The sequence below is a fragment of the Gymnoscopelus microlampas genome (assembly GCF_963454915.1).
Source record: "Gymnoscopelus microlampas genome assembly, chromosome: 24".
Classification (NCBI taxonomy): Eukaryota; Metazoa; Chordata; class Actinopteri; order Myctophiformes; family Myctophidae; genus Gymnoscopelus; species Gymnoscopelus microlampas.
Window position 1 is genome coordinate 20,716,421 of NC_139961.1, and position 9,888 is coordinate 20,726,308.

Sequence of the window (9,888 nt, forward strand, 5' to 3'; positions counted from 1 at the left end):
AAAAGACGATCTCTGACGCGGTGCGGTGAACCCCTTTCTCTCAGGTTTCTGTACAGGCAGACAGGCAGAGGGTCAAAACACTTGATTTGTATGAATCTCTATTCACGTCTGTAACAGAGATGTTTACAAGAGCTCCTGCATTATTTAACAGAGATATTAAACAGTATTATTTTTTACAGCATTCCACAGGCTACAGTTAACATTGCCAAGGAAGCGTCCCTGTTCTGGTCGTGGGGACATTAGCCAAGCTACAAGCTCACGGGTTGCGGTGCGATGCGTTGTGAGCGTGTAGATCAGCAATTTGGTATAGAGAGGGGAAAAAAGCAGCGCATGTACATTACAGTCATTTAGCAGACGCTTTTATCCACAAGCATGTACAGAGCCAACTGAGGTCAAGTTTACAAAGTATAGAGGGTTAAAGTGGTTAAGAGAACAGACAGAGCTTGACCCAACTAAGGGATTTTTGTAATACTGTGTTGGATTCACTGATCAGTGACACTGCATTCAGTCTGCTGGTAAAAATAGCAGCCCCGAATGCTGACCCAAGACCTAATGTACTGCCCCAAGACCGATTTGAGCATGCTAGCTGACTGCTACCTGTAGCACAAACCGTACTTCTTTAAAAGGTATAGGACAAAGTGTTACTAGCATATTCTGATGGGCGATACCATTTGTGGCCAAACCAATGTCAATGGATTTCTAGTGAACAGATTTTTGAGTAACTTTTAGGAACAACAATCACAGTTAAAAACAAAAAAAGACACCAAGTTAACATCAGCCGCTGAGAGAAAGAGGCACACGTCACATCAAATTCAAAAATAAAATCTGCAGTGCGCTGTAAAGTCCTATGTGTCAAATTTGAAGCCAGGATCTTTACAGCGTGCATCCCTGGAGACGTGAATGTCGAGGAGAGAGAAGGGCAAATGTAAGACGGACACACCGAAGCGAACGTAATCATAAATTAAAAAAAAGAAAAACGTCTTGTTCTATCCCGGGTTCAAAGTCTCCCAAGGCGAGTCGGAATTAAAAACAAAAGCCATTAAGAAAACAACAACACACAACAACCCATAAGAGACTGAAAAGGGGGATAGGATACTCTCTTTTAAATATTTCGTTTTTTACAGCCATCCCGCGGATGCTAATACAAGTACGTCATCTTTAAGGTGACCCGAATTAGGGCCGGGATTTCAGGGAGGGTCATGTGGCACGTGACAACAGGGTAAGGTCGTTTTTTTGAAAACAACGTTAAGGTTAAAAGGAGGAAGGAAGGCAAGGGGGGAGAGGAGGTCGGAGGTCGGAGAAAAAAAAGACCCTCTTCATCGATCACTCACATCGGTCGCTCATCAAAACACTAACTTTATTTTTTTGTTCGTTCTTTACATTTCTACAGTTGGGGGGGCTGGGGTGGGGCGGGCGGTCAAACATGGACGGTCCGTCTATTGCAGCAACGTTGGCACGAGTCTGGACACACTGACGCAGCCGGAGCGTCGACGCATTTATGAGTATTGCTTGGATACACAGTCAGGTCAGTCATTCCTTAACCTCACACGCACACACAGTACAGACACACAGGGAGGTAATAGTAGGGGCAAGTGACGAGCATTTGATGCTCGGCATAGAGTCAAAAGGTTATAGACATCACACACACGTGGAGGTAAAGGCAAGGTGAGGCGGTGTCTCTTGACAGATAAATATTGGCAAGAAGACAAGGTTAAGGAGGGTGTTTACCAGACAGGCCCTGATGCAGTTCAGTCAACATAACTTTGAAATCACATCCACTCAGCACTGCCCTCACCAGGGCAGGAATAGAAGTACTAGCTGCAGACCACCCTGGCAGGTGAAACCTCAACACGTTGGCATATTATAAGAGCCAGATAGAAGGGCTGTTGTTTTGAAATAGAATAGGCTCTTTGTGCCATTTTACAATGCCGATTATTTGTTGTTTTTATTAAGCAATTTCAACCTGCCATCCCTATTTTTGGCATGGCTTATTCGATATAACGATAGATTTGAAAGAAATTGCCTGACACAAGCTCACAACACGTCGCACAGCGGCGATTTGTGAGCTTGTGGACAGGCTATTTTTTTAGTTAATAAGTTAATAGGATGTCCAAATGAGGGTTTTACCTATACCTGCCAAGTGTCCAGCAGACTTGATTCACCACCAGGCAACTTCATGACATTCATCAAGTGGCTGGTGTTAATTCACAACCCTGGTTACGATATCAATCCAACACATCATCATTAACATCCAGCTCATCTTCATTTGACACTGCGACCCAACGTTACCGTATGAAAGACAACCACACATGCATTTAAAAACAAACAAAAAACGGAACAGAAACAAAACGACTAAGTTTCCACTCTTAAAACCAACCCCTCCCATCCCCGCATCACGGGTTAATATCACATCTCTTGAGTAACAACAAACACACAACTTCCTTTGTCCTCTAATGTACATGACATCACCATTTAGACCTTCCATAAGATAAAGTGAGATAGAGAACGAGATAGAGGATAGATAAGGGGAATTATTATTATTTACACCAGTGGTTCTCAAACTTTTACATTTCAAGGACCCCCATCACTCTGAGAGTGTACAAATGGAACCAAATGGACCCTGGGTCCATTTGGTTCCATTCGTACACTCTCAGAGTTACAGACCTTACTACGAGGGTCCATTTGGAACCCCCTAAGGGTCCGTGGACCACACTTTGAGAACCACCAATTTACACAAAAGGTGGGAGGATTATTCCAGACCCAGAGCAGCCCCTTCCGTTTTGATTCACTGAGCAAGATTTAAAAGGGAGACCGTCTGATTGGCTAGAATAGATGTTGGCAGAGAGACATTAGGAGGGAAGTCCAGAAGACTGATCACGTGATATGTCTGGATTATGAAACGCCAAAGATATCGTGGGCCTGTGTCTGGTAGAAACCTTGTATATTTAATATTTTTATGTTTTTTCAACTGAATGCCCTACTTTTTAAATTATTTTAACTTATAAAATAAATTAAGAACTGTTCCTGGATCAGTGCAACCGCTATAGGCTACTAGAAAACCGATATGCTTGCAGTGTTCAAACTCAACGACTTGATCAAATCCAAAAATCAATCAGGCAGTTCCAATTGACGCTGTGCATCAATTGGTACAGTATCTATAGACAGGAATTCTTTCCAATGGTATTAGCATTCTGGATGCTTCCCTCCCAATCTCTGCTAACAGATTATTATGTGGATTGGCTCAGCAACATAAGAAAAAGGCAGGCAAATCTCTGTGATGAATACAAAACAGCTCCTGGTAAGGGCCATATTAATTCCCTTTTTTGTTTGTTTTTTACTTTAGTATGTACACAGTCAAATTCAGTGTAGAAGTGGACCAGTATGGGTCATTCCAGGGTCATACTCAGGCCTTTTTACAGTGCATCTGCCTCTTAGCTGCTGAATTATTTGGGTTGTTGTGGATATTTTATGAAAGCCAAAAAAATAAAATCAACTTCCACTCAAGTGCACAATGTATATTGCATCGTTTGACCGGGACGGGGTTCAATTCACTTCCAAGTCAGTGACGAAATGTGCTCTCTTTTATTTAAATCAGTACGTTCTATGTCCTTCCCGGGGATTTGAACGCAGGTCTCCCGTGTGGGAAACCAAACATTTTCGACCTACCTACCTAACGCTCTTCCAAGATGGAATCTTGGGCACATGGGCTTAAGGCAGTACTACTTATTTGTCTGTCCAGGGTCTAAATGTCTCAACGGGAGAGTAGGGAGACCATGCACCTCCAACCACTGCACATGTTGTAGTTGTATTGCGTTAACATGCTCTACCATACATATTGAAATAAGGACTGCAGCTTCTTCTTTCAGAAGAGAACGGAGGCTCTTTTAGTTACATGAACAGTCGACAGCCGCTGACATTTTGAACTTGAGTGACTTGCAAGTGAATTAACGCCAACCTTTTAGTGAATAGTGTTAAATTAAACGGGGCTTAGTGTAATAATACAGAATACAGAACAGACAGTCTCCAGTCCCTGAGCCTGGTAAATAGCTTCTATACAAGTTTTACTAAGTGACTTTATACACCGAAAAAACTAAAAAAACAAAATCTCTCAATTTTTTTAACCATTGGTCCAGCAATGCACAATAACATAGTACACTATACACAATTGGAGGACAGATGCTGCTTTAAATAAAAAAAGAAAACAACAAACAAAGAGAGAGAGAGAGAGAGAAAAAAAAGGTGTCTAGGACATGCGATCTATCACACTGTTTTCACTGCTAAGAAATAATCCTGATATCTTGGAACTTATTTTTGTTTTCATCCGCTTAAAAATGTTTTTTTTTCTTTTTACATTGAGATACCGTTTTCACAATTTCCAAAAAACAATGAAATGAAAGTTGTACAGGATGGGGGCAGTTCATGTCGTTTATTTGACAAAAAAGAATAAAGGCGAGGGAGGAAGTAGAGAGATGATAGGAGGGAAAGAGAGAGAGAGAGAGGGGTGAACAGATGCTGCTGTCATTTACTAAATAAATGCACTGGGGTGGAGAACACTTAGGCTTAATTTATAATCCATCGTACGACGGCGACACCCCAAAAAATAGCCAATCTATCTAGATAGCTAGCTAGACTGGCTATGTTCTGCGGATGACGCTGTCACACGACTAAGTATAAACCAGGCTTTAGTCCGCTAGCAGTGTTCTTAGTTTGAGATAAATGCAGCGTTGGCGATGAAGATTGCGTTTTAGTTCACATGGCTTCCTCGAAAAAAGCAGCTTGCGTGTTGCTCCGACCACCCCCCCCACCCCACCCCTTGTTGACGTTGAGTAATTCCTCGTCATGTTTTTGCTCGTCCTCGTGCTAAAGCGTGTAGCTCGTTAGCAATAGATAGAGAGAGATTGGAGTCAGGCTAGATTTCCAGCTTAGTGCAGATCGCAGGGCGCAAAAAAAGAAAAGCTGTATTAAAAGAGAAATCCCCCCCCCCCCCCCCCGTATGACTTTGTTCAGTTAATGCTTGCCATCCAGTCTGTGCCTCCACAGTTCCTCTGCGGTGCGAGCAGAGACCGTGTAATGTTACGTTTCTAGGAGGGGTTCATGACTTTTCTGGAGGGGGGGGGGGGGGGGGGGGGGTCACAGGTTCCTAGGGGCAGTGATTCTCAAACCTTTTTAATGTCAAGGACCCCCATAAGAGTGTATAAATGGAACGGGTCAATTTGTTCCATTTCGTCCATAGTCCTAATTGTCAGTCATTTATCTGAGGACCCCATGGAACCCCCTCAAGGACCACTGGGGGGTTTGATCCCACTTTGAGAACCACTCTCCGAGGGGCGGGGGGGTGAGGTACAGTGAGCTTGATTGCAGACCCGGACGGCCGCTGCACCGCGATTGGCCGCAGCCAGGCCAGGTTGATTATACGTACACCAGCTTTTCCCCCATCATGCTTTGGGGCTTCTTCTTCTTCAGAGGGTCACGGGGTCGGTGAGGTACGCCGTCTGTCGGCTTGTTGATTGGCTGTCACAAACGAGTCAGGTGATGATGATGGCACATGGGTCGGTGTTTCCCATGATTCTTTGGGGTTGTTCCAGAGGGGTGGAGGTCAGTTGTGAGATGAGGTACAGTGTTTTGTTTTTTTAGACCTTGATGCAGATTGCAAACTCCCGAAGCCAAATTCCACATTTCTACCTCCTCCTCAATCGCCCCTCTGGCGTGCCGGTGTAACGGTCAAATTGGTGACCTGCTGAAATATGTGACGGTCTTGTGGGCTACACATGACATAACGCACATTGAGGTCTTGCAATACGCGGCCTAAAATACCACTAGGTTTTACCCCTGTTGGTAAACAAACACCAGTCATTTACGTTGACGTTGATGTGAAGTCCACAGAGACGGCCACGTATTTCAGCCGGTCACCAATTTCACCATAACACAGCCATGCTGTAGGACGGAACAGGGCGAGGCGGCAGAAATGTGGGGTTTTGGAATTCGGCTCTTGATGCACAACTGCAAACTCACCAGAGACTGTCTGGTGATTGGTTTTCCAACAGGCGGTCAGGTGACTTCCCATCATGCATTTGGGGAGGGAGGGAGGGGAGGTTACAGTCTTTTGCGAGGGACCAAACGGTGGCGGGACAGCATCTCCCAGAAGACACTCTGTTCCCATGATATGAAGAGAGGAGCTCATCTCATGAAAGCACTAGTTCTCAACATCAGGTTCAGGAGAACACCAGGCGGATCCAAATGGACTCTTTACGGGGTCTGTACTATTAACTCCCGAGAATATACGAATTTTTCCATTCATACATTCACTCTCACAGTTAAATGAACACTGGGGATTTTATAGTGTAGATTGGGGATTCCAGTATAGCTTCGTTCAGTGGTTCCTTTTTATTTTATTTCAAGGACCCTCAATTTGATATGCATTAGGTCACCGGACCCCCATTTGATACAGTTTCTTTTTATCTCTGGGACCCCCAATGTACAATCCTCACTGTCAATTTAATTCGGAGAGCGTGCAAATGCTCCATTTTCACGCTCTCAGAGTTACAGACCCATAAGGGATCCCTTTGGGACCCTCGGGGGGTCCCCAGACCCCACGTTGAGAAATGGCGTCTTATAAGCAAAGTCAGTCTATTCACGAGCAACTAGTGGCAAATGGAGGTTGTTCAGGGGAGGGGCGGGGCTAACGTGTCCATTGGGTACCTCTTTTTTTATTAGCTAGGAGGGCTAAAACAGTCGCCTGGGGTTTGCTTCTTCGGTTGTCGTCTTAACTTGCGGCTTTTCTTTCGACGTTTGGTGATGTTTTGAGCGCTAGCAACATGCGCCGTTGTCGTTCTCAAAAGAGTCTGGCGTGAAAACTCGCGACAACTCGTCCTTTCTCCCCGACGAACGTCCGCCCGTCCGTCCTTTCCCACCCGGGTTCCCATCGAGTGCGTTATGTAGTGGTTCCCAAAAAACAAAACTAAAACAAAACAAAAAGTTCCTCCCAGTTTCTCCCAAAGAAGGGGGGACTTTTATTTTAAATTAAAAGTTCCAAAGAGTCAAGTATGTTTTTTTTCTTCTTTCCCATCGCTTTATCGAGTACATGTCACAAACCTCCACCAGGTTGTTGCAGTACTGGAGGCCTTCAGCTAGGGGGGCGACGGCGTGTGTGGGGGTCATATGAGCGCCGCGCTGCCAGAGCTGCTGCAGCTGTTGTTGCGGTTGGTGTTACGCCGCGACAGGTTGGGTGTGGCCATCAGCGGGTAGCGTTCGTCGGGGCAGCCGTACTGGGCCAGCGTGTCGATGCACTCCTGGCTGCACGCCTGGCGGGCGTACGCCATGGCGCTGTTGCCGTGGGCGTCTCTCGCCATGAGGTCGACGCCGTACTGTTGGGCAAGCAAAGGAAAGGAAGGAAGGGAGTTAATAGATCTGAGGCCGATCTGTACAAATGCCTTCTAAATCAGTAGTTCTCACACTTCCAAGATTCAAGAGCTTGTACATCTGCTATTTTTGAATAGCCAACGCAAAAATCTAAAATGACCGGTTTTAATAGGCTCTATGCACAGCAGCCATATTGGAAAGACATTGGGCCTCTTCTTACTTCCTTCACAGGTGTTACCAATGGTACTAATGAAGGCTCTGTTCCATTCTGTCAGGGTGCTGATATCGTGTATGTTGGCTCTCTAGAAACACTCCATTTTGGTTCCCAAATGGCCCTTATGGTGGGTGTGTAACTCTGAGAGTGTACAAATTTGGTCCATTTTGGTGTACACTCTCAGAGTTATGGGGGTCCTTGAAAATAAGACAAGCACTATGCCACACTAAATGGAACAGAGCCTTAATTAGTATCATTGGTAACACCTGTGAAGGAAGTAAGGAAGGGGCCCAATTCATTCCCAGTATGGCTGCTGTGCATAGAGCCTATTGGTTACCGTGGGGAGGTGGGGACGACGGAGGGAAGAAGAGGTAGGAAAGGAAGGAGTTAGGAAAGGTTAGGTAGTGAGTGAGGGAGGGAGGGAGGGAGTTAGAGAAGGAGGTAGGAAAGGTTGTGAGGGAAGGAGGGAGTGAGTATGAGAAGAAATGAGTTAGAGAAGGAGGTAGGAAAGGTTGTGAGGGAGTCAGTTAGAAAGGTAGGGAAGAATTTGAAGTAAGTGAGGGAAGGAAGGAAGGAGGAAGGAAAGGAGTTGAAAGATTACGTATTGAGTGAGTGAGTGAGTGAGTGAGTGGGTGAGTGGGTGGGTGAGTGAGTGAGTGAGTGAGTGAGTGAGTGAGTGAGTGAGTGAGTGAGTGAGTGAGTGAGTGAGTGAGTGAGTGAGTGAGTGAGTGAGTGAGTGAGTGAGTGAGTGGGTGAGTGAGTGAGTGAGTGAGTGAGTGGGTGGGTGGGTGGGTGAGTGAGTGAGTGAGTGAGTGAGTGAGTGAGTGAGTGAGTGAAGGAATGACGGAAGAAAGGAGTGAGTTAGAGAAGAATGGAGTTAGGGAGTAATTAGGGAAGGAGGCAGGAAAGGAGTTGGGGGTAGGAAATAGGAAGAGGGGAGGAGAGAGAACATGAATAAAGTGTTAATACAACGTGTCTCCAATAAAATGTGATCATAAAAAAAATGTTAAAATACATTAAGCTACATATAGCTAGTAATAAACTAGTCTCTCAAGGTAGCCTATCTCTTCTATAATCCTGGAATGCTCCATTCTGCATATTCAGCTAAAATCTAACCCTTCCGAACATTTTCTTTCACATTCCCTGAAAGAAAGTTACGGTTCTGGACCCACAACCGAGGTTTCCCAACAGCGACGACAATACAGGGTTTAGGGCAGTGGTTCCATAACCTTTTAGCTCGAGAACCAAAAACTAAAACTAGTGAAAATAGCAGATCTACAAGCTCACAAAGCGTCGCACATTTTTTATTTTTTTATTCATTTATGGAAATTATTTTATTTTATTTATGAATTACTTAAAAAAAACAATGTTGGAATTGATGACTTTTTTTTAATCTTTTGAAATATATATTTTTTTAACGTAGGAAACCAAAAAAAGGGGATATTTACTTGCGACCCGTAACATTTGGTCCACGACCCAAACGTGGGTACGGACCAATGTTCAAATACCACCTAAGTGGAAAAAGCGGCACCTGTTTGGGGAACAGTAGGTAATTGAGGATTTTAACCTCAATTTCTTGAGCCCGGAATCAAGTGTCTCATTTGGACTAATAACCCATTCGACCTAAACTTTAGGGTGGTTATCTAAAAGAGCTGGGTCTTACCCAGATGAGGAGTTGCGTGATCACCACGTTGCCCTTGCGGCTGGCCAGGTGCAGCGCGGTGCGCCCGTCCCCCTCGCCGCACGTCTCGTTGACCTGCTGGCGGGAGCCGTGCGCCGCCAGGAGCACCACGGCGCGCAGGTCCTCCTCGGCGGCCGCGCGGAGCAGCTGCTGGCCCAGCGACAGGTCCGTGCCCGGCAGCGAGGCCAGGAACAGACGCTGCTCGTACTTGGCCCGGATCCAGCGCTCTCTCTCCTCCCTGTGGGGGAAAAAACGACACAGACAGAGGGGGAGAGAGAGAGAACGTTACTTAACAAACCACAAAGAGAAGGGGTCCAAACGCGCTTCAGCCTGTTGTGGGTAGAAGCAGTGGCGTAAAGTAGCTGAGTACATTCACTCAAGTGCTGTACTTGAGTGCGATTTTGAGGTATCATTTTACTTTACTGGAGTATTTACAATTTTCAATACTTTTACTTCTACTCCACTACATCTCAGAGGCAAATATTGTACTTTTGTACACTACAATTATTTGAGAACTTTAGTTACTAGTTACTTTGCAGATATAAATTATTATGTTATAGAACGGCTCGGCGCTCAGCAGCGCGTCCAAATTGATCGATTGATTGAATACTTTATTAGTCAAGCATGTAAACAG

The 9,888-nt window shown here is 45.2% G+C and overlaps 1 protein-coding gene across 2 annotated transcripts in view; it reads right to left on the reverse strand.

Annotated features, from left to right (window-relative positions):
- Positions 1-2,648: 2,648 nt before the first annotated feature.
- agap1 (ArfGAP with GTPase domain, ankyrin repeat and PH domain 1) overlaps positions 2,649-9,888 on the reverse strand; it is a gene marked incomplete at its 5' end in the record, with an annotated part of 339,845 nt that continues 332,605 nt past the window's right edge. For both annotated transcript variants that reach the window (XM_084050611.1, XM_084050610.1), the window contains 2 exons: positions 2,649-7,364; positions 9,237-9,492. In XM_084050611.1, coding sequence (XP_083906737.1) covers positions 7,155-7,364; positions 9,237-9,492 — 466 coding nt within the window. In that variant the 3' untranslated portion in view covers positions 2,649-7,154. The remainder of the gene's footprint in view (positions 7,365-9,236; positions 9,493-9,888) is intronic.